This window comes from Drosophila tropicalis, unplaced genomic scaffold, assembly GCF_018151085.1.
Source record: "Drosophila tropicalis isolate 14030-0801.00 unplaced genomic scaffold, ASM1815108v1 contig_859, whole genome shotgun sequence".
Taxonomy (NCBI): domain Eukaryota; kingdom Metazoa; phylum Arthropoda; class Insecta; order Diptera; family Drosophilidae; genus Drosophila; species Drosophila tropicalis.
This window is the reverse complement of record NW_027173353.1, coordinates 3,200,958-3,225,125: the sequence shown is the minus strand read 5'-3', so window position 1 is coordinate 3,225,125 and position 24,168 is coordinate 3,200,958. Positions and strand designations below refer to the sequence as shown.

The 24,168-nt window shown below is 38.3% G+C and overlaps 2 protein-coding genes across 3 annotated transcripts in view; both read left to right on the top strand.

The window, feature by feature from the left end:
• Positions 1 to 3,500, top strand: part of PH4alphaPV (prolyl-4-hydroxylase-alpha PV) — a 161,451-nt gene extending 157,951 nt beyond the window's left edge. Inside the window, exons 11-12 of one of the 2 annotated variants that reach the window (XR_011033374.1) lie at positions 2,870 to 3,151; positions 3,300 to 3,477. Coding sequence is in view for 1 of the 2 variants with exons in the window: in XM_068298070.1 (XP_068154171.1) it covers positions 3,300 to 3,328 (29 nt within the window). In the remaining variant the exon portion in view is untranslated. Of the gene's footprint in view, positions 1 to 2,869; positions 3,152 to 3,299 lie in introns of both variants that reach the window. The other variant, XM_068298070.1, reaches the window with a different exon arrangement.
• Positions 3,501 to 6,204: 2,704 nt separating this feature from the next.
• LOC137582784 (uncharacterized) lies at positions 6,205 to 8,003 on the top strand. Its single transcript, XM_068297474.1, has 2 exons — positions 6,205 to 6,462; positions 6,514 to 8,003. The coding sequence occupies exons 1-2, from the start codon at positions 6,340 to 6,342 to the stop codon at positions 7,933 to 7,935; spliced, it is 1,545 nt and encodes a 514-aa protein (XP_068153575.1). The 5' UTR covers positions 6,205 to 6,339; the 3' UTR covers positions 7,936 to 8,003.
• Positions 8,004 to 24,168: the final 16,165 nt, after the last annotated feature.

Genomic DNA, 24,168 nt, shown 5'->3' with positions numbered 1-24,168 from the left:
CCATGTTTTTTTTTTTTGCCAAGTGAAAAACCATTATTAACTTGTCTGCTTGTTCCCGCACATTGTCAGGCCAGACGAGACGCGTCCGTCCCAGTTACACTTCATAAATTTAAAGAATTATGAGCCGTGACGTAGACGAGAGCGAAATGCAACCACAAACCCAAGTGGCCATGGCCATTGTCGATTTTCAGCCAACAGGTAATAATGGTTGCACGATTGGTTGCTCTGACATTTTTCTGTATTCCACTTGTTCGTTCGTTTTTTTTCCTATGCTTTAAATTCACAGTTGAAGAAGACTAAGAGACCGATTTTCCTTGCAATATTATTACAGCCTGAGGGCAATGTGCGGTACCACAACAAGTTGCCGTCATAAATATTGCCTTGGTATTTGCTTAAATGTTATGTATTCGGTTTAATATTTTATGACAAAATCGAAATTTTATACCCCATACAATATCAGAGGTTTTATGACTGAAAAACAATCGATGATGGTAAGTTTTACGATTCTGCAATTGGCGGAAGTTCAAACTCTTGGCTGACTTGGCTGGCTACTGGCATTGAAGTTGAAGTTCAAACAGGCAATCGCTTTAATTGAGTTGCCTGAACTTCATGCATATGCAAGACTCAATTAAAAGTGCGCCAAGAAAAACGAGGCAAGAGACAAACAAACAAACAAACAAACGAAGGAACACAAGAACAAACAAACAAACCAACAAATGACAGGAGCACAAGTCGCGAGGTATTTTCAGCCCTTTTTTTATTTGATTCTTGAAGGAAACTGGAAGTAAACTTAAGGAAAATGTCTGCAAGTGACTCGACTACTTCTGCCTGCTGCTTGGTGTTGTCTGTTGACATTTTGCGGCATGGAAAAAATTAAATTAAAATGCAAATTAGGTAGCGGTGGTTGTCTGACTGCAAGTCTGCCACCTCTACTCTATGCCCCAATCGGGCCCATCTGCCCCATCTATGTAGGTATGTGTGTCTACACTGCTCTACTCCTTGTCAAGCGAGAAAAGTGACAAATTGTTGTAAACACTGCAAGTTACATTGCGTATACGCCACCGCCTCTTGGGAGGGAAGATGGTTCAGGTTCTTGACTGTCACCTACATAGAGGAAAAGTCCTTACCTTCGGGTAGTTTCCCTCTTGACTTTTCCCAAAAGTAGTCTTTCACAAGTCTTGGGTCTTAGAAGTAAGATGAATGTTTTTATTTTGTACATTTTTTTTTTTTTTTTTTTTTTTTTGGTCTTCTCCTTTGTGCCCTTTTCTCCTACTTTGAAATTTGTGGTAAATTATGCAAAGTAGTTACGTAATGCTCTGGTTACAATAATTTAATCTTGTAATCTGTTTTCGCCGAGCCATAAATAATTCAGCTATGTTGCATTTTTGAGAAGCATCTGCTTCACAGAATCTACTACCTCTTCTTTCAGTTGCCATCTCTAGCTGAGTTTAAGTAAAATTTTTGCATTTTTAATTTGTAGGTAAACAAACGCCACGAACAACTTGCCAGCCAAAAACAGAATTCTAATGAGCAAACGACTCAAGGTGACTTCCCAGTAAATTGACATTTCACCGACTAAGTCTTAAGAGTATACGGTGGATAAAACAAAAAAAAAAAACAGAAAAGTACGTTAATTCAATTTCCACAGTCAAAGCTCAAAGAAAAATAAAAGCAAGGAAAGAAAAAGTTTCTTAATGCCAGGCCAAGTACAGATAAGTCCAATCCTTTGAGGGTTGATTTCTGAGGCAGCAAAAAAAAAACAAACAGTTAAAGAAATATGTATGGATGTATGTGTGTACCTCACCAACATTTGTGGTTGGTAATTAACTCTGCTCAAAAATGCTTAAAGTCTATTTCTTAAAGACAAATCTAACGGCCATAAATCAGTTGGATAAATACACATATATCCTGAGCTTCCCAAATCGCAGACAACATAAAATTTCAATAACATTTCTTGTCTCATTTTTTGTTTCTTCTCCTTCTCCTTCTACATCTTCTCCTTCTCGTGGTTTTTATTTGTATTCCTTTTTTTCTGGTTATTGAGGCCACAAGGTGCGCGTACAGGATAAAAAGCAATAACAAAACACAGAGCAAAACGGAAGCAATACAAGTTGACACGTCGAACGGATACAAATGTGGCGCTGTTAGTTCCGCAGCTAGACAAAAAAAAAAAAAAAATAAAGAGAAACCTTGGCGTAATGTAACGGAAACTCTATTGAATTGCGATAAAAATCGCGTTTGCCTGCGTTTCCATTGTCCTTGGTCTGCCACACACACACAAAGACATGCTGAAGCACACAACCATATGAAAAATATGGCAGAGAGAGCGAGAAAGGCATTCACACACACAGAAGAGACAGAAGCTTAGCTATTTTAAAGCATACTTTGCGGCTTGTCAACAGGCAACGAAATTTATTGAAAATGTACGCCAAAGAGTTGCAGACACTTCTTAGGGTTAAATTCATAAAAGTGTAATAGAACGGGTTAGTTGGCTATCTGATGGAATAAGAGTATATACGAATAAGGATTTCTATATGTAAAGAATGTATTTATTCAGATTTTGAAAGCCCAGTTGGCCATGTTTATCTGCTTTTTAAGCTTTCTGTGTTAACTTGTTATCAGCTGGGAATCTAAAATATATTTAGAATACTGAATGAACTAATAAAAATTTTGAGAGTGATAGTAGTACGTGCAAACAGACTTTTACTTTTTCAAAGTATTCCCAAAGATTTAAATAATAAATGACACCAACCTAATAAAAATAAAAAGTAAATCTAAAACAGTAAACTGTTTATTCACCAAGTATAATCGATTTCATAAAGTTAATATTAAATATAATTAATTAATTATTATCCGCGACTCTCACTAGGTAAGCCGAGAACCTGATGCGATCCTCCCCCGCAGTTGCAGCTTTGTTTATAACCTCAGCAGATGAAACTGTGAGTGGGAGAAAGAGAGAGAAAAGGCCAGAGTTAAAATGAGTGAAAGAGAGGGGCGTCTCCCGCTCAGCTGCAGCCGAGATGAGAGTATAAAAGAAGCTGCAGTTGAGGGGATCGCTTCAGTTGTCGAAACTACTTCCTCCCGTTCGAATCTCGTGGTGTCTAGTAGAAGGGATGTAAAATTATTCAATCGCTGATCATGGAGATTTTGGGCGAGTAAATATTTATTATTTTATTTATATTATATTTTTATTTCCATTTACCATATATTTTTGTTGGTAATCCTACGATATTAAATTGTTTTTAAATATTTATTATAACTTCTTTATATTAATTATGGTTTACTTATTTTATTTACAGATTTTATTTACTTGTTACTTGATTGTTGATGAAAGTTCATCACTAATGGTTCAGTGGATATTTGGATAAATCTTTTGCTGATGCTTGCTGCAATTATAAACTATCTTTTTAAGCACTTTTTAAAGCACTTTGTTAATCAAATACCTAATTGAACTGTCAGACACCCATATTTACTAGTATAAACTTTTTAATTTCATCTTTCCAAGAGTCAAATAAAAGTAAAGAGTATACAAATAAAGGTTTTCGATATAGGTCTGCACTTTTCACTTCTTGTATTTCACTTACTGACAATGTTATCGTTACGGTTATTGATTGAAATTTTTACGGTAGCTTGTTTGCCACTGCGAATTTGTGTCTGAGAGGGTGGAGTTAGGGCGACAGCTGCTGCCATTTGTTGTCGAATTGTTTGACTTGCATTTATCTCACTTTAGAGCTACCTGCCATTAGGATATTAGAGTGAGTGTTTCTTCTTTTGTAAACTCTCTTGTCTTCTTCACTTCACTCCACTCCACTCTATTCTATCTAAAAACTAAATACACGCACATTCTGTTCAGCAAAAGGGTCATCCACATCACCTACACAATGGCCACATCAATTGTGCATTTCATTTAACTTGCCACGCCCGTGTGACTTTTAAGTGTTGCCTCCCCCTATCACAAGGACATACGCACAACAAACATACACACACATACACACACACCCGCACAGCCTGCATTAGATATTTTCTGAGTGCTGGACATGACAGCTTCTGCATGAGCAACTTTTGCTGCCCCTATGCCCGAAACATGTTGCCATAAAGCCAAAGAGCTCTAAGCTCAATCCAAACTCGAACTTGGCTGTAGGTTTTTAGGTGTGTAAGGTATTATCTTGTATGCCTGTGTGTGTATGTGTGTGTGTGTCGCGTTGTCCTCATTCTGTGTCCTGTGTGCGTCATCCAATGTCCAATGTCCTACGCAGCTTTGGCCAAAGTTTGTGTTTGTGTCATTGTTAAATTTTGCGCTCGAACGATCTGCAACGAATGACATCCGTATGGCAAGCAAGTTACTTTTTGATTTACAGTATGCTACTTTTTGTTCATCAAACGCCTGGATGACTAGCTTCTGACCCCAGCCCCCTGCCTGCCTGCCCGTCCGCCCTATCTGTCGTCCGCCATCCTTCTCCATCCTCACTGCCCCTCGTTTTGTTTGAAGGTGCAGTAAAGGTTGTCGTTTGTTGGTTCTCGGTTGTCGGTTGTCGGTTGCCGGCTGCTTGTTGGCTGTCGTTAGCATTTGGTTTAAATTGCGCAAAATGCGTGTAATTGCTGGAGCTGACGATTGAATGAGCCCGTGTACAATCTATGTATCTGTATCTCCATCTCCAATTGTATTTGTATCTGTTTTTGTATTTGTAACTGGTTGGAGGTCATTTCAAGTGTCCTTAGTTGCAGCTGCTGCTGTCCTTGCTCTCAGAGCTTAGCCCTAAGATTTAAACTTTGTGATTTGATTTGATGTGGAACTCTCTCTAACTCTCTGTCACTTTTTGCTACCGTCTGGAGTAATTATGAGCGCATTGTTGTGCGAAAAATTGAGTTTCTGTTTTCAAGTTTGCTTAACTGTAAACTTCTCTCCTTTTCCTTGTTAGTTTTGTCATGGAAATGTTTTTGGGAGGTGTGGGCACTTTGGCAGATGTTTCCGTTTACTCACTGCCAACTCAGAAAAAACGAATCCAGTGCAAAATAAACGGGTTAGCCGTGGATTACTTAAAGATAATTCAGTGAAGTTACAACTAAAGGAAACACTTTTAAGTTACATAGATTCTCCCATCTCCTCATGATTAACATCGTCTTCATTATTATTAACATCTTCTTCTTGTATGTATCACGCAATGCCACTCACCTAATTTGAGAGCAACACTTAATCTACGTACAATGAGATAAATACCTTTTGTGGCAACCCCACCTGTCTTACTTTCTGTCGAACTGACTGAGACTGAGACTTTAATGCCCGTTTCCTGTAATCCCAAGTTCAGTTAGCGTTTACCATGGCACTTGGCACGCTCCCCAATTGCCACTTGAAGCAAATTGCTGTGGAGGGCAAAACTTTGGCGACTTTGGCACGCCGCACCGTCAGACTTAACGACAATGGGCTGTTATCTACGTTTATTACCTGAAACATTTCTCCCTCTTCTCCCTCACCATTTCATCATATAATCATTGCTTTCGCTTATCTTTCAAGTTGTTAATGTATTAATTTGAATTTTTTATGAGCCAAGAAGGTTAGTTCTCTGTCAATCCAGACAGAGAGAAAGAGAGGGAGAGAGAGATGGAGTAAAATTCGGTTGAGAAAATATGTTTGACAAGCCAAATTTAGTGGAAAATTGTCGCATTTCATTGGACAAATATGCAAGCAAAAATAATACGTGACTTCATTGCAAATAAAAAGTCAAAAGTCCTAAAGGGCGGACACGGCGACAAATTGGCCGTCTTACAACATTTGTTTGCCTCCTTTAACAACAACAACAGCAGTAACCAGCAAAAAATGTTTTTCTTGAGGAAATTTTAAAAAACAAATCACACCTACACACGACTACAAGTCGTATGTTAGCCCCCTCCAACACCCCATCATCCTCCTTTATACACGTAACCCGCAAGACAAATTTCCGGCATTGTTTTGCAGACGGGTCGGAAGTGCACACAAAACTCCTTGTCCGGCTGGGACACTCGAAATGCCGGTAATGGAGTGGACTCTGTATATATATGAAGTTCATGTTGTTTCAATTGCAATGCTTGGCTGATTCCTCTCTTTCCTTCCCTTCCCTTCCCTGTCGTGTCATGACGTTTGTGTGTGCCCAGCATACTAAAAAAAGGTGAAACAAAATCAACCCTGTTGTGACAATTCAAAGTCATTTTACATTTGACAACTAAAAAACTCAAAAGAAAAATTAAAATTTAGTCTTACATATTCCGATATCGAGAAAAATAAAACTTTTCTAAACCAAAAAAAAAGAAAAAAATAGTTATTTATTGTTTTTTTTTTTTGGTTAAGTTAAATTTGATCTCAAAATGGAATTGTTAATTAAATTAGCCGAAGAAGCAAGTGCGAAACCAGAACTAGCAGCCCCTAAGAAATTGAGCACTTATACATCCATTTATAAAGTCGAAGGTCTACCCATATTGCCTCCTCTGGTGAGTGTGAAATTGATCCTTGAAAAGTGTAATTAACATTTGCCGTTTTAGATGACACCAGATAGACGGATGGAGATGAATCATCACCGCCTTGCGGCTTTGGGCATTGAGAACTATCTATTGGGTGAGACATCAAGTCTGCCGCTTTCCATGCCGAATTCAGATGATGGTCTAAAAAAAGGATCTAGGGATGTTAGCACAAATACAGATCTTCAACCTCTTGTGGTTATGGGTCGTTTCCGTCAAAAACTGCAACAGTCTGAAACTTTGATCTACGACAACAGATGCAATGCCATTGTCAAGCCATTGAAAGTGAGGCGTGAGGTGAAATCTTCTGCAAATAGGACAATCCCCTCACAGCTAGTTATGGAAGAGCAACCGATGGCTTTAGCTCAAATGGCTACCGTACAATATTATCCACCACAATTTTCCATAATGAAAACGTTGTGCCTGCCGCCGCCTCCGAACACTCAGAGAGTCTCACCCAAATCTTTGAAAAATCCAAGACTATCATGTCAGAAAGTCAATTCAGAGCAGGGATCTAAAGCTGACAAAGGACAGAAAGGTGGCAGCATTTTGGATTTGCTTAATGTGGCCAAGGAAATGCCTTTGCATATTCCTTTGAATATACTAAACAATGAATTTCTGCACCGTTCCAATACAAGTCCAATACTTAAAATTGCGTCGAATTTAAATAGAATTCACTCTGTCAACCGCACCAAATCAACGGATCGCGTTGACAAACTTCATCCTCGACTCTGGCAGCGTGAATCAACTAAAAATTGTCCAATTCCCATATCGCCTTCGATCGCTAGTGCCATAGAGACTTCCTTGCCTTCTTCTGTTGCTTCAACTAGTAATAACGATTTGACAATACAGGAACAGGAGCACGATCAGGACTCTATGCAAGCGAGGAAAATCATGGTGAAACAACGCATGACCAAGGAACAACCACAGAGGTTTAGGAAGCCGAAACCTTCTGCAAGTAAGAATTTGATTTTGAATTCAAATTCAAACTCAAATTCCAACTCTCAGAGGGTAGCGGCTTCCCAATTCCAGGCGGCTCACCAATGCTCTCATGCCCAGCAGAATAACCATGGACCCATGACCAGTGTTCAGAGGCGCTTCAATTATGATCCACGTGCCTCACTCAAGCGCAGTGCTCCGTTAAAGAGAGCGGAAAAGTCCTCTGAGAATGATGCAAATACTGGACCTAAGTTAGAACTCTCTCTACCACTAAATGAAATTAAAGCAGACGAAGTTAAGGATAAGCTCCTCGAAATGGAGCGCCAACAACGTCAACGTTTTCAATCATTAGTTGCCAAACAGGCTAATGAACAGAAGCGCCTGCAGGACGAATTTGAGATGCAACAGCAGGCACTAAGGGATCGAATTCTGAATGATTTCAACTCATTAGGCATGCCAAACGAAGAAACGACTGAGGGGGAAGAAGGTTCCGAAAATAAGCACTGACAAACACTTGTCCTGTCCTTACCTGCTTACAAAACTTAAATAAAGATCAACTCAGCTTGTGCCATAAACTTGTTGCTCTGGCCGTGTAATCGAAAATGTCTCACTGTGTCGCCAAATATAGCCAAGCAACTCTAATTATGCCCAACGTTATGTCTTCTGCCATTGCCACACAAGTTGTCATCTCTTTTGCTGCTCCACCACCACCACCTGCCCTGGCGTCTCACAAACATTTGTGGCACATCTCTATCTTCTGATTTTTCTTTCTCTCTCTCTATTTCACTGTACATTTTGGCTTGGGTCCGTTTCACTTGTCGCGCCCATAACTTGGCGTGTTATTAAGTGTAAAAAATTAAAATTTCATAAATTGTTATGCTTTATTTAGATCTCTGTGCGATATACCGTTAATTGCAGAAACGATGCGTGTGGCTTTCCCTGCCATTGCCATTGCGACTCTTGTGTGATTTGCGTACTTCGAAAACTTGCGATATTGAGTTTTAAGTGGACATAATTAAATGCACTTAAGACCGGCACAGAGAGATAGATCGAAAAGATACATTGGTGGAGTCTGGGTGAAGGAGTTGATCCACCAGCTATATGTCATATTGGATCATTGCCAATTTTCATGCTGCAATTGGCAGATAGAATCGCTAAATTCAAAATACTCTGTTCTGCATGACTTTATTCGTCTAATTATTTGGAATTAGTGTTGGGAACTAAAAGAATTTAGTACGTAAGCCATTTAAGAAAACAGAATAGGTAAAGTGATAAATCTAATCTAATCTCGCAACGCAACTGAGCTTTTTCCTTTTGCTTCATTTCTTTCATTTTCTTTGCAAAATAAATCCTTAAATTTAGTCTACTCATTTGGCTAATTAATATGGTATAAACAAACAACAGGAAATATATATAGATATCCATTTTTCCATTTATAAATTATTGTTTTGAGAGGAAAAAAAATTGGAATACCACACCGTCATCCGGATGGCATCCTTTTGAGTGGTTCTCCCTTGCAGCTTCTACCCACTGATAGCTCATAATTCATAAATCGAACATTCTACTGGGTTAAATCTTGAAGGAGCTACGGAAATCACGTACGAGAGCAAAAGTTGCCACGTTGCGTGTTGGATTTTAGCCTTATTGTCTTTTAAGCTAAGACATCGTTCGTCCCCATCCTCTTCCTCCTTCTGGTTTCTATGCCACACACCGCCCTGCGAAAGACCACAACAGCTAATTAACGTTAATTTATTAAATCAGTGTGTAAGTAAAGGCATGCCAGCAACTTTTAGCAAAGATAAAAGTTGCACACACTGGCACCAAGACGACTGACTCAGTTGAGTTGAGTTGGCTGGATTGCTGCTTCAGGCTAAGGCTTAAGCACTCGAGGTTTTTCTTAGCTGGAAAAGCATGAAAACCACACGCAGCAATTATTAATTCAATTATTTTAGCGCAAACAGAAGCAGAGGCACCTAAGAAGACATACACACTCCCACACACACACACACACACACACACATACACACACATAGAGTCATTGAGACAGAGAAAGTCTGGGGCATAAATGAGTTGGTATTATTTCAAGACTTGAGTAAAGGAAAAATGGCTTTGCTCTACTCCACTCTTGGTGCCTGGGTGAAATAGAGTAGCACAAACACAATTAAGACAACACAGAAAGAGCATAAGGAATGAGACAGGATGGCGGTTAGCTGAGAATGAGAAGCGAAGAAAAGAGAAGTAAATAAAGTGGCAAATTTAATTAGAAATAAGCAAAAGAAAATTTTAACCAAGAACTCAAAGAGCATGATACCTGACATGGCATATTATCCAAACGAAATCCACGCCGGACTCGCAAATTAATAACATCTTCCGTTTCCGAAAATGCTCTCACTCATACATACACACAGTGAGCACCGTCATGCAAATTATGAGAAATAATAATAATAATAAGCGAGTGGCCAAAAATATGCAAAAAGTCTGCAACATCCGCAACGGCAAAAACATGTCCGTAACAACTTCCGCCATCAAGTGGATGGACACATTGGTGCGCTATGTTGAAAATAAAACTTGCCCTGGTTTTTAGGTAAAATGCGAAAAGTTTTTTCCTCTTTATAGATTTTTTTTTTTTTTTTTTGAACAGTTAAAGTCACCTGTTTTGGTTCCCGCACTACCAATCAAGAGGTAGAGTCCCTTTCAATTGTTTCAATTCACGGCAATTGCCCTTGGACTTCTGAGTGGAGCGGAGTGGAGTGGAGCTCATCAGGCATCAAGGTATAATTTGGCCGGAGACTATTTCATTTTACGGCCAAAGTGGCGCATTTGCATAAAGTTTTATTTTCTTTGACCCGCACTTGGGGATTTCTTTGTCGTCCGAATGCTGATTTCCATTTCTATTCCACAGCCATTCCTTGCCTCAGTCTTCCCTTCCCTCTCCACCTCCTTTGCTTTCTGTCTCAGTTTTTTTTTTTTTGCTACTTTGTCGTTGGCGTCTTCGTCTACGATTTGGCAGGAAGTGATTTTTTGCAGCTGCAGCTATTGAAATTCAATATCTTGTCCTTGGGGCCAGGGCCAGTACCAGGACTTAAAGCCTGGCATAAGACTTTAACAAATGTTTACACCTAACCCCAAGAACACACACACACACACCCAGGCACACACATCAGTCACACATCTCCCCACTTCCAAGTGCCATTCCCTGTGCCTGTGTGCGCTCAATAAAAGGTAATTTAAAAATCAAACACTCACCGAAACGAAAAACAGAAAAGCAAACAAAAAATTGAGCCAGAATATTTTCTTTCAGCAAATCCTTTCAATTGCTGCAATTTGCAGGATAAATAGGATCAAAATCGAATTTAAACGGCAAACAAATTTGAACATTTTTTATTTTCTTCCCCACCCGACGATGCAGAATTTGATTTTGTTGACAGAACTTTTCACTTATGTTGCGAAATAAGCAGATTATGCATAGGATAAGCCCTCCAAGGGTTGTCAATTGGAACACCTACACCATACATGATACCCTCCATCTAAAATCTAGTTAATCCCCACGAGAAGTTACCCCCTATTCCTTACATTTGCATACGTTTTAGATAAGAGAATTTGCATGAGGCGCTGCTTAAATTCCTTCAAAAAATTTTTTAATTAAATTCTAGATTTCCAGTTCAATGGCAAACTATTTGTACTCGGGTTGTGTGTAAATGAGTGTGTGTGTGGGTGTGTGTACCTAACCAAAAAGTGAAATCATTCGATTTTATTTATTTTTACTTGGGCAAAAACTTTTCATCCAAGAAACTTGTGGCACAAAAAGGCAACTGAAAAGTTAGAGCAAAACTTTCGACACGAGCAGCAGCAGCGGCAGCAGCTCTACCCACAAACATAAACAAGATTAATTTCACATGTTTTCAAAAGGAGAAACCAGTCTATATGGTGAGAGGGGAGAAGAATTGGTGGATTTGGAAGGGAGGGGAGGACTGCTCAAGTTATTACTTTGATTATGTTTATTCTAGTCATGAAAATTCGAATGCCCATTTTCATGTGCACTTCATTTAATAAACTCATGCGAGAAATTATTTTCTTTTTGAGCGTTTTGGCAAAAGTTTCTTATGTGATTAGCCAAGTGAAAAAACATGAGATTAGAAGTAAAAACTAAGCATATAGATTTGAAACTCATTTTGCTTTGAATATGGGTGAGTAAGTGAGGTGTTAGCCTTATTCGTGGGGTACAAGCAATTGAAACTATATGCCATATAGTAATTGAATTCATTCTGGGGCCATCTTTTGGCAAAATGGTCATAATAAACTTTTTCCAAAGAATCTAATTAAAGTCCCTGCCAGAGGCATCAAAACTCACTTGCAAAGGTCAAAATAAAATGGCCAAAAGTGACCTAAGGAAGTTCATAGAGTTTTCTTCTCTCTCTCTCTCTCTGTGTGTGTGTGTATGTGTGTCTGCAACATTATTGTCCTCATCTTCATACTGAAACTCATTTTCATCTCAAAGATGAAGGCAAAGTCAGCAAGACACAAAGGAAAGAAACGCTTAGAGCTAAGGATGTTGTCGTGTGTGACAATTGAGTAGCAAAATGAAGAAGCAAAAAGTAAAAGGCAAAACTGCACAAAGATGTTGAGCATTTAAATTGAAATTAACATCCTGTTCTCGACCATACTCATATGGCATGGCCTAAAGGAGCAAACTGCTGCAATACTGTATACTAATTATCCTTTTGCCAAGAGTCAAGTCAAAGGCAAGAAAAAGAAAAAATTTAAAGGATATTTTTTTTTACGAAAAACTTGCCAACAAGTGGCATGTTGGGCAAAAGTGTCAAGCAAACACTCACAAACACACACACACACACAAACGCATGCAGATACAGACATCATAGTGACACACACAGAGACAAACACACACACACATGTGTAATTAAGAGGCCATTGTTATATCGCTGACAAAAGTGAAAGATGCCATGATGGATAACGTTGTTTTATTTCAACATCCTTCGTTTGCCGTCTGCCGACACTTCAAAGTGCGAATGTATATGTATGTCTGTGCCTATGTGTGTGGTATATCTTTTTCTATATATGTGTGAGCGCGTCTTTTATATCTTTTGATGTAATCAGCTCGACAGAAGCTCTCTCAGCTTCAGCTTGACACATTATTCCCAATCTTGTAATTATTCTTACCTCAGCTTTCGACGACAGCAATTAAAAGCAATAGACACACTCACACACACACATATACAGAGACTTGAATGGAAATCTCCCTTTAAAAAAGGACTCGTTGTGTGTTTGTGTGTGGGAGTGCGGCGCTCTGATGTATGCATAAATATTTAATGTGTTTGCCTTGTTAGTGGCTGCCTTTTGAGAGCGATATCACTTTATTTTTGGGAAAGGATTAAATTAATGCCAAACGTGTGTAGCTTCTGCTCCTGCCATAGGACGTGTTGTTGTTTTAGGTATCACCAAACACACAGAGGAGACAAAGAGACAGACAGAGAGGGAAAGAGTGAACTGTGTAGACAAACAACATGTGGAAACCGCTACTTACACTAGTTAGCTAATAAAATTAGTTTTATTAACACGTACGACAACCACGACATTGACAACAAGTGTGAAGTAAATACACTCACACACACACACAGGGAGAACTCTGTGTGTGAGCTTTAAGTGTTAATTGAATGTAAAACTATTAAATGATTAACTTAAGCGCAAATAGTTGCCTACTTTTTGGCGCCTTTTTGATGAAAAACTGAAAAATGGCTATAAATGAACCCAGTTAGAGAAATAAACCCAGTAGAAACTTTTATTTGCTTACTATTTTTGCAGGAGCTTCAGAACGTGTCCATTGATAACTTTAATCTGTGAAATTTATTAAATTAATGACACCTGATATCCTAAAATCAGTTTTTAGACCTAGCTTGATTAAAATTTATAAATTATTAGAAGAAATATCCAAGAGGGAAGCACCCATTCAATTTATATATATGTATGTATGTATTTGTATCCTTCTATTAGATACAAAGTATCTTTGGCATTGCGGCAAACAAATAGGCAGTTAATTAGGCCGCTGACATCAGCAAGAAGCAAACGGCACATGAAATTTGATGACAAACCCAACTCCAGTTTCTTCAATTACAACATATAAAGAGAGAGAGACACACACACACGCATACTGACCACACACACCCATAATTAATGTTAATAAATAATAAATTTACATATATAAAATCGAGCTGGAAGCATGTAATACAAGTCAAATGGCTTGCCGCAAAGTGAAAGTTCGTAACGGCATACAAATCTCCGTAATTAAATGCCTTGACCGATGCCAGGGCCATGATAAGATGCAAAAACTTTTGCTTTTTGGCCTAGCGGAAATGTTTAATTAACTTGTTTTTGTTTCGTCTGACATTTTTTTTTTGTTTCCTTTTTTTTTGGGCACAATTCATATGCGTAACGTGGCGAGCAATTAAAAATGGGCAAAGGAAATTGAAAGTGTTTTGCTCTTTTCCTCACAAAGAGCAGAGAGAGAACTGCTCTTTCGGTTAATTGGTGTTGTATGTATGCAAAACTTGTCACAGATATGTTTATTGAAACTAAAAGATTGAGCAAAATTGCATTAACAATGGATTGAGGCAAAATGTTTCTTACAAGTTTTGCTTGGTAGAAAACTTTATGTTACAAATTAACCGCATTTCGAATGCAACAACCGAAAGTATCTTTTATGTTCGGAGATATCTGGTTACATTTATTGTATTGTTTCATGTGTGTTTGATAACTATTTGTGTTGTTTTCTCTATACTGTGCTCTGCTGTGAATCTGTTTGAGTTTTGGCAATTTGCACTTTTGCTTAGTTCTACACTTTGTGTGCTTGTCGCTCAAACATTTTTGCCAACAAAGTTTTTCAATTAGACATACCAAGGACCAAGAGCAATAGCAAGACCAAGTCCAAGTCGAAGATGTAGAAGATGAAGGCGGAAGCTGCTTCAAAGCAATACAAAAACAAAATACACACCAAAAAGGGTTGGTTTCATTTCAAAAATTGTTCATCTTCTAATCAATTTGTTACTCAATTCACTTCAAGCGTAAAGATAAGACAGGCATTCGGATGGTCTAACTTAAAGTATCAACAAATTAATTAGCATTCATTGTCCGCTCAATTGAGCTTGTAAATATTTAATTAATCGACGATTTGTGCAAGGTTCGTGTAAGAACAATTCCAATCCAAACGAAGGCAATCAATAACAGCTTTTTTGATGGATGGCATGGATTTTCAGCGAAAACTTGGGTTGGAGTAACTCAACTTCTTAAAGAACTGCCACACTGAAATGGCTTTAATCTTAAAGCATATATAAATCAAAGCAGCTTAAAGAAGTAAAATTTTGGAAACGAAAGTAAAATGAGTTATTAGAATTGACCTCGAAGAAGACAAGTAATCTTATTACTCTCTACTTTGCCTTTCTAGTTAAAGTTTCTCTTTTAAGTCAAAATGAACATTTTCATTTGAGTTTAAAGTACTTTATAGCATAATAGAGCAATGTAATGTAAGTTGAGAACAATTAGAACTATGATCAAAACATTACCTAGCTTTGCTGGTCTTGGTCCTGATTCTGGTCAGCTTGTGTGTTTATCAAAGTTCACAGAAAGCAAAACTGAGGGCCCAGTGAGACTCACATATGTATACAGTCATAGACACTCACACATGGAGCAAGTTTTAATTTGCTGGCACTCTCATTTGTGAAAACAAAGTCACTATGGGCACTCCACAACAAAAGATGCCAATTTAATCTAGTCCCTGTTGGCCACATGGGACACTTACCACTGGCGAGCAGTAGCAACAGCAGCAGACTGTGCCACAGGAAATGACTTCAGTGCCACTGGCTCTCTTTCTCTCTCACTCTCTCTAAGTAGGGGTGTGTGTGTGTGTGTGTATGTGTGTAAGATGTTGGCGCCAGCAGGTAACTTCCGGCATAGTCAAATTGAAAATGGCATAGATGGCACTTGCCTTTGGGATGGAAACAGGACATGAGGAGAACAGCTGTGCTACTTTTTGTGGCTAAAAGTGTAAAGTTGTCTGGACTCGTAAAGTGTGACAAATTAAATTAATGATAAAAGTAGTCAACCACTCTGAGGTAGAGTTGTTACTAATTGTTTAATACCCTCTCAGCATTTACTCTCTCCCTGTTTCTCTCTGTTTCTTGATTAGACCAAAAATATGTTTGACCCACTCAGAATTTCACTGGCCACGTGAGTTCTTGAACTGCGAACTGAACACTTGACTTATGACATTAAAACGCAGACACAAATCTTTATGATCTGTCTGCGTGTTGGTGCCAGCATTGCCACAACTGGCTAAGTAAGAAAAACTACAGTTTCCACTTAAGGCAAAGGAAAGTCAAGTGAAGCGACCAACCGAACGACCACCACATAACACATACGCACCGTGCGCACACATGCGGGCAGAAGGCACTTTGCCTCTCTGCAAATGGCAACAACGAGTGGACAGTGACAAAACAAAAAAAAAGAGCGGAATAAAGCAAAAAACCAAAATGGATCAGGGACATACAAAGCTACCAAACACTGAGAAAAATTTGTAAATAAGTCTGGGTAATTTCTATTTAATTAACTAACAAAAATAAAACTATATCTGAATAATAGAGACAACTGTTTGAATTTAGCTTGCGATTTGTTTTCATCCAATTTAATTGTTAGTTTCTTTCAGTGTGTTTTTCTCTCTCTTAGCAGCCAAGAAGTCAGACTGACGCATTGTTGTGGCCATAACTCAGCGAGTGCTGAATAGCCTTGCTAGGGGAAAAACCTGTGCAGTGAGCTGAAAATCTTAAAGATAAATAAAAAAAAAAGAATAGAAGAGGGAAAAATCATTCAAAGTGGAAATGGAATAGCGGGAATGCCTGAACTTTGAACCCAAAAACGGGTAAACCGCAAATGGCAAAAGCAGAAATAGTAGCACAACGAAGAAGATTATTATGAAACTGCTGCCCGTTGGCAGTCCAGTCCAGTCCAGCGAAGCGCAACTGATGAAGCTCACTTAGACGACAACAACGACAATGACCACGACGAGGTGTCCCTGGTCCCCTGGACAGCGGTCAGCCAAGCTTTGGCAACATTTGTCGTTGACAGAGTGCAAGGCAAAGAAAACGACGAAGATGATGATGATAATCATGATTATGATGAAGAAGATGTAGTATACAAAAAAAAGAAGAATAAAAGATAAGACCCCACCAGCTTGTGTGTTGGTTGTGTGTGTGTGTGTGTGTTGTGCTACTTGGGGTCGTCTGGACAAACATAACCGTCGACCGGACATGACCAAATGAAAATGTGTAAAGCTGCCCCGGAGCCTCGCGTCGCGTCGCCAGTACAATTATTACTTCAACTTTTCATTTTGGTTTTTCTGTGCTGTGCTCTGTCTGGAGGTGCACCAGGCAGGATATTCCAGGATGTTCCGCTTCGGTCAGTGAGTTTGTAATTTCGCATCCTGCTTCTCATTTTTCATATTTTGAAGCGTGTTGAGTGCCATTTGGCAAACGGCAACTGCGGCTGCCCAACAAGGTAAACAGACAATTTCTCAAGCGACTAATGCTCTGAGTTATTGTTGAAAATGTTTGCAAAGAAAGAGGTACAATGGGTTACATAAGTATCTACCTACTACACTTGCTAAACGAACGAAGTAACTGGCTAAAATCCTTTACTTTAAAATAAACTTTAGAAGTTTATACTATTCGGTTATAGTATGTATTTACTTCTTATACAGAAGTAAGGTAGATTTACATGCAACCAAAATAAATCTTTAGTTAATTACAATTCTTAATAAAAATTTGCTGCTTTTTAAAGACAGTTAAGAAAATTCAGCTTAAGCCTACTTAAGTAAGATTTCTGTCTTTTAAACTAAATATCCTTTCAAACAAAATAAACATCATTTTGAAGAAAATGTATCATCTTGTTCTAGTGTTAAAGGGACGTCTAAAAATTAGAGGCAATTTTGCGTTACTTAATTCTAATTTTTGTGAACAGTTTAAATGTGTTAACTTTTAGTTAATAGATTTATATTTCAATTGGTCATTCTATTGAGATTATTTGCAGTAAGTTTGGGTGATTTTGATTCAAAATTTGAAAAGAAATGTCTAAAAGTGGTAAACTAAAAAAATTAAAGTCAAAAGACAATTTGAGGCCGATTTGTTAACTAAGCGTTCTGATGTGTTAATTCTCTTGAACTAATCGAATTGAATTTCCCGTCGAATAATATATTTTCATCAAAATCGTAATAAAATTAGGTAATCTCAACTCAAGCATCTTTATTCCCATCGTCCTCCAAAAAATATATAAATTTTCCCATGTCCTCTGATTAACTTCAAGACAATAGCAAAGCCAAAAGGCTTCAAAATTGTAATATTAATCGAGTTATATTCAATTTCAAAATACTAGACAAGAAGAAATTAAAAAAATAAAACTGAAAACCAGATTGTAATCAACAAGTAGACGAAATTTAGTTTAGATTGAATTAACATAAATCATTTTATACATTTCAAATTGATTTTCAATGTCACTGTATTAATGCTTGTTCATTTTGTAATTCATAAATCAATTATTCTCCAAGTTGGTTTTTAATTTATTGAACTTTTTGCAGCTCGAAAAAAAGTTGACTAGCTTGTATAATCAAAGTTCAATGGCATTCAATGTCAAGTTCAATGTCAAATGGCTGACCTTTTACTTTCGGATAGCACACAATTATTGCAAAAATGGGGCCATCTGTTGTGTGACCTGTTGAAAATTTTCCAAGTTCTTTTTTCTTCTTTATTTTCTGCTACCGCAAAGTCGTCGAATCGAATGCAACTAGAAACAAAAAGCGCAGCCAAACAAAATTATACACAAAAAAATCAACAAAAAACGCCTACAAAGAAGCGGGGAAAAGTAAAATACAAAAAAAAAAAGTTGAAGAAATCAACAGACTGAGCGAAATAAAAAGAACAACAACAAACGACAATGCGAAATTTGCAGCCGGCTGGCAAAAGGACTTGGCAAAGATGAAAATAAGGACCAAGATAAAACCGCCTAGTAAGAAAAATGCTGAAATATGTAAGCCACGAAGGTCATATTAAATTGCTATAAAATTTTATCGATTTTATTTGCAACAAAAGAAGCAAGAAAATCGCTGCGCACAAGCAAGAAATTCAACCAAGTCCTAACGAGGACACTGACACCACACCAACACAACAAAAACAACAATAACATAAGAGACATGAGCATAAACAAAGGAGGCGACCCGAGGAGCAGCGAGGAGACCAAAGGAAGAGAAAGAAACAAAAAAAAATGGACGGCATTCAGAAAATCCATAAAGAGGCGGCCTGAGCGGCCTGAAAAAGTTTCTGTTCCCTCTGCTACATTCAACTTTGTCATTTTGATCATTTTTCTTGGTTTCCTTTTTATTTTTTATATTTTTATGCGCTGGGCTTGGCTTTGTTGCAATGGCTAATTAGAAAAGTTTACCCCCTGCCTCTATGTACCAGAAGCTGAACGCTCATAGGTGCGCGCACCCTTCACTGTGCTGTCGTCCTCGTCCTTAGTCTCGTCCTCGTCGTCCTGTTCGTCGTCAAGAACGCCATTTTTTAGCGCACGTGGCCTGAAGGTGGAGTGCGCAGCAAAAGCGTTAACCAGAGAGCCAACAACTAACGTAATGTCACACCTACCTACCGGTGGGGCGCCGTTAGAAGAGACGCCACCATTGGCTGGCATAAATCACGCACCTACCGAAACGCTGAGAGTAAAGGAATACATACAGATCCACACCTTCCATGCCATCCAATGGCTGGTTTAGTTTGCTATGTGAGGCGCGCACCTGACACAGCTGCTCTCCGAAGCTCTCTGCAGCTTTACTTGCTGCTTCTCTGCTCAAAGCACTGAGGTGGAGCCACTTGGTAGCACGGATCTCATTTGTATTTACCTAAGACATGCAGCAGCACCAGCAGCAGCAGCAGCAGGCAGAGCTGTAAAAAAGGGGAATAAAAGAAAGAAAGAAACGTGGAACGTACATAGGTATGTACATATGGAATATATACATACAAAAACTAACGAGCGAAACGAAAGCTGCGCTCCAAAAAGTCGAGACGATGAGAGTTCCTCACATAGAGCCACATTAAGGTGTATGCCGAACCAAAAACTGCCAACGACGAGACATTGACGCGCATACGATGATTTTTCGCCTTTTTGCCTGGTGACGTTGACGAAATCCCAATTCCAAGTCCATATCAACTGCAGGGAGGAGAGCAACTGCGCAAACTATTGCCAGATGGGACGTCATCCAGTGTCCAAATGTCATGAGGTTTTTCATATTATTTCTTCGTTTTTAATGGCTTACTATAAATCATGATGTTTTTTATATTCCAACATTTTGCCGTCGGTAAAAAAAAAGGACTTGGCATACCTAAGAACTCAAACGCCCCTATCACTTCTCAGGTCTCTCACTCCAGTTTCCTCCTCCTTCTGCTGCTGCTTCTGCTCCTGCTATATCCGTGAGCACAAGTGAAAGAAGGTGCTTTGCTTTGGTTGGCTGCCAACAATTTCTCTGCACACCTTAACAAACCATAGGTAGAACGTGCGAGTGAGTGAGCCAGCAAGCAACAACCTGTGTGTGAAGCTATCTGTGTGCCCCAGTGTGTGCGTGTGTGTGTGTGCGGTGAGAGCAAAACCGAGTGCCAACGAAAAACGCACGACGAATGAAACGGTGGAGGAGACTCAAAGCCCCCAAGACCCACGACCCCAAGACCAACGGGTGCAAAATAAATACAAAACAACTGCTACTTGTGGTTAGGAATTAGGTAGTAGGTACCATTAGGGACTTGTATATATACCGTGTATAGTATATACCATGTATATGTATGGGGGAAACAGCTTTCTAGGAGACGGAAACCAAGGCTGACGGATTTGAAGCAGACTTTCAGGAGGAGCATGGCTACCTTTGCACCACAGGTACTTGCAGTGCGAATGAAAGAAAGCGAGAGAGAGAGAGAGAGTGAGTGACAGAAAGAGAGAGAAGAGAGTGAGATAAAACGAGAGAATGGCACCTACAAGACCATAATGCTCTCTCTCTATCTCTCGGTACGATGCTTCTAACGACATTGGACGAAGACGTAGACCCCCCCCTCTCAGACCCAACACCTAGAGCAGGTACTCACATACACACATATACACAGATACAGAGACTCAGATGGCAAGACGAAATGTATATGCTCTGCTCTGTATTTTGGGGGTTCCTGGTTGTGGGGTGGGTGGCGCAGGTAGATTGGTGGATGCGTAAGGTATATTATATACACAGACACGTGGAACACATTGACAGAGATGGAGGTGTGGGACCAGCACATGCGCACTAGATCCTAACAGAGAGTGAGATTTTCTTTCCGTGGTAACAGAAAGAGCCAAAACTGTTATTTAACATCCGTCAGCTCCCCTTCATCTGTTAATCTGCAGTAGGGGAAATTTATCTGTTAAGCCAAAATATATTTGTTGGCTCATCTGCCCGACTGAAGAGTCGAAAACAAAATTCATAAATAATGTTAATTTATTTAGAAAATGCAGCTGCCGTCTACATACACAAATAGACACACACACACACACACACAAAAGATTAGTAGTAGTAGTCTAAAGCCAAGTGATGACAGACCCACAAAGATGTAGTCATAAAATAAGAGGAGGACTAACATGTATTTAAGTGTTGGTCGCTCTGGCTCTAGCCATATAATAGGTTCGTATATGTCTGAATGAATGTATGGTATATGCGAGACATTGACCTATAAAATGAATTAACATAATTGTTGATTCTTGCGTTTTATTGTTGAATGCGTTTTGTGTTTGCCTTCAGTTCCCCTCTCTCACTTGTTTTGTGGCTGGGCGTCAGAATCGATTTTAGCAAAAAGTAAAAAGCGATGACAAAGCAGTCGAAGAAATTAATTTTGTTTTTGTGCAGAACTTGCTAAAAACTAGTTAGGTCAAGACTCTAAAAGGTTTTTAAACTTTAAAAGCAGGTTCCTTAAACGTTAACACTAAGGTTAATTTGTTCAATAATCATGATGAAGGCCAAAAATATATGTGAAAGTGATCGTTTCTTAAGGATTAACCTCAAATGAAGACCATAATAAACATTAGATTATTGAAAAGATAAAAAAGCTGTTAAAAACAATCGTAAATTTTAATTTTGTTCAAGGTTGAGGCATTGAAAGTCAAAGAATTCACAATAAGCAATTTAAAGAAATAACGTTTGTTTCAAATTTGTTGAATATGATAAGTATTCGAAATATGAACCCTAAATTTTATCATCTCAGCAACTAAATACCGCAAATTATTGCCTTTGATAATGCAGATGGAAGTATAAATTCTTTGAAAAGGCTGTAGATCTAGCTAAGATACCAAAAACTACCCAACTTTCGATTGGGCTAATTGAAATTCAGATTTTGTATAACATTTTTTGGTCTTTAGGGGCTGTTCAACGCCACTAAAAGGAAGGGAATTCAAGGACCCACCGATAAAATATATATTTTAAAAATTTAGATTGTTTTTAACAATAGATTGTTTTATGAATATGTTATATACCTTTTGTTTGCACACATAAGTATTTAAATACACTTAAATATTATGTACGTGAGCTTTATAAAGTTTTTCTAGAAGATCTAATGAAGTCCTTGAGCCTTATTATAAAGTAGACTAAGGACTCGTTAATAGCAAATTGTTGAATTTAGTTCGTGGTATTTAATGATTATATTCTAAAAAAGTTTCTTGCAGTTTATTGATTTTAAAGTTAACCACCTGAAAAAGGACAACTCTCAATAATCAATCTTACAAATCAAAAGGAAAAAGAAGCTGACTAATTAGTGAATTTGTCTCACTTTTTATCTCCAAAAACGAATTAGATCAAAATCAAATTGATGTAATAACCGAAATATTAATTTATGTTTGATTAAAGTGTTTTTTTCTTTGGTTTTTGTTTTTCATTCTTTTATAATTGTGAAATCTTTTGCCATTGGCCTTTTCTTCTAATTGAATTTTAATTATCGTTGATTTTACTTTTCGACCTTTGGCTCTAAAATAAACAAACAACAGCAAAAACCAACAAAAAAAAAAAAAAAAAAAAACAGCAATAGCAACAACAATATTCAATTAACAGCTGAAAGGAAACAAAAAGTTGCGCATACGCCACGTTGTTACACACTAAAACCAGCAAATTTGCATTGCCAATGGGGGAAAATGTTTGCAGCTTACCCTGGCGCCAAAACTTTTCGTTCACTTTTTCATGCTCACGAACTGGACGAGCAACAGGAAGTGGAATCCTTGTTGCTACAAATAACCGGCATCAACTTTAATCACCTGCTTAATTAAATCAGTTTCAGTTTCGCGCCAGTCGCCGTTGCCTAGACCTGTCCTGCTGGACTCTGACCCATTCTATTTTGGCCAAAAGCCATTGTGCTGCTTCTTGCTGGTTGAATTTTTTCCCCCCTTGGTTTGTTGTTGTTGCTGCTACTTGCATAAATTATGCTGCATAATCACCAAGAAGCGTTACAGTTAAGCTCCTGGCCAGTGTCTTCTTGGCACCTTGTTTTTGTTTCTTTTTTTTTAATTCATGGTTTTTGTCGTCTTGATGTCTGATAAAGTGCTTAAATCATTTAAGGTTTTTTCTCACTTTTTCTGTTCTTTTATTTTTTATTGTTATTCATCAAACTTTTAATTTACTTATTGCTGGCGCTCAGATTCGGTTTATCTAAAGATTTATGATTTTAATTTCATTTAAGACTCATGAAGTCCATGAAAGTTAAGCTTCTAAAGTAAAAATATTAAGCAATAGTTTTAATTGTTTAGTTCCCTTCTTGCAAGATTTCATATATATATTTCTATTCGTCAATTAAAAAGAATGCTTTGTTTTGGCTAAACAGGGAAAAAACACAACCAATAACAAAGTAATTAGTACTAACTGAAGGTTAATTGGGTAGAGCTTTTCACCCAAACCTAACAGCTACATATCAGGGTCCCCTTCGTTCCTAGCTTATGTGTTAATATAATGGAACACAATTTACGTCAACTTAATGTTCATTTTGTTTTTGGAGGTTACTTGATTGTGTTCTGTTCATTTGCTGCTCCATTTCTTACCCCGTCCAGCTCAATGCCTTCCCGCAAATGGAGCTGCCTAGGTAAGATTTATGTGAATGGGCTGTGGAGGTTAACATGGCTGGAGGGAGTGAGCAAGGAGTTTGCCATCTACTATTTCGTTGAAATGGTCAAGTAAGGGCCTCAAGTGTGCAACGCAATTTAGAGAAAATATCAAATTTCTTCACACACACGCACAGAGAACACACACTTTTACTCTCACTTTCACTTCGACTTGGTCTCGGACGTAGAAAAGTAAACAGAAGGTTAATGGATTTGACACACGGTTCAGGCACAGCCTCCTCATGCCTCCTCCTCCATCTATGTAGTTGCTTCTCTATGGCACTTGTGCGTGAAATGGATATGCTTTCAGGCTACGCACACACACACACAAACATACATACATAGTCTTGGCCTATTCTGGTTACTCTTCAATTTCGCTAGAATTTTTTCTGATGAGAACTTTAACTTTAGCTTGATGTGAAGACATCCGCATGTCTCCCGCCTCCATAAACTTTTTCCTACCGAAAAAAAAGAAAACAAGAAAACCCAAAGAGAGACTTGTGTTTATTTAAACTTTCGCTGCACGTTCGCCAGCACAGA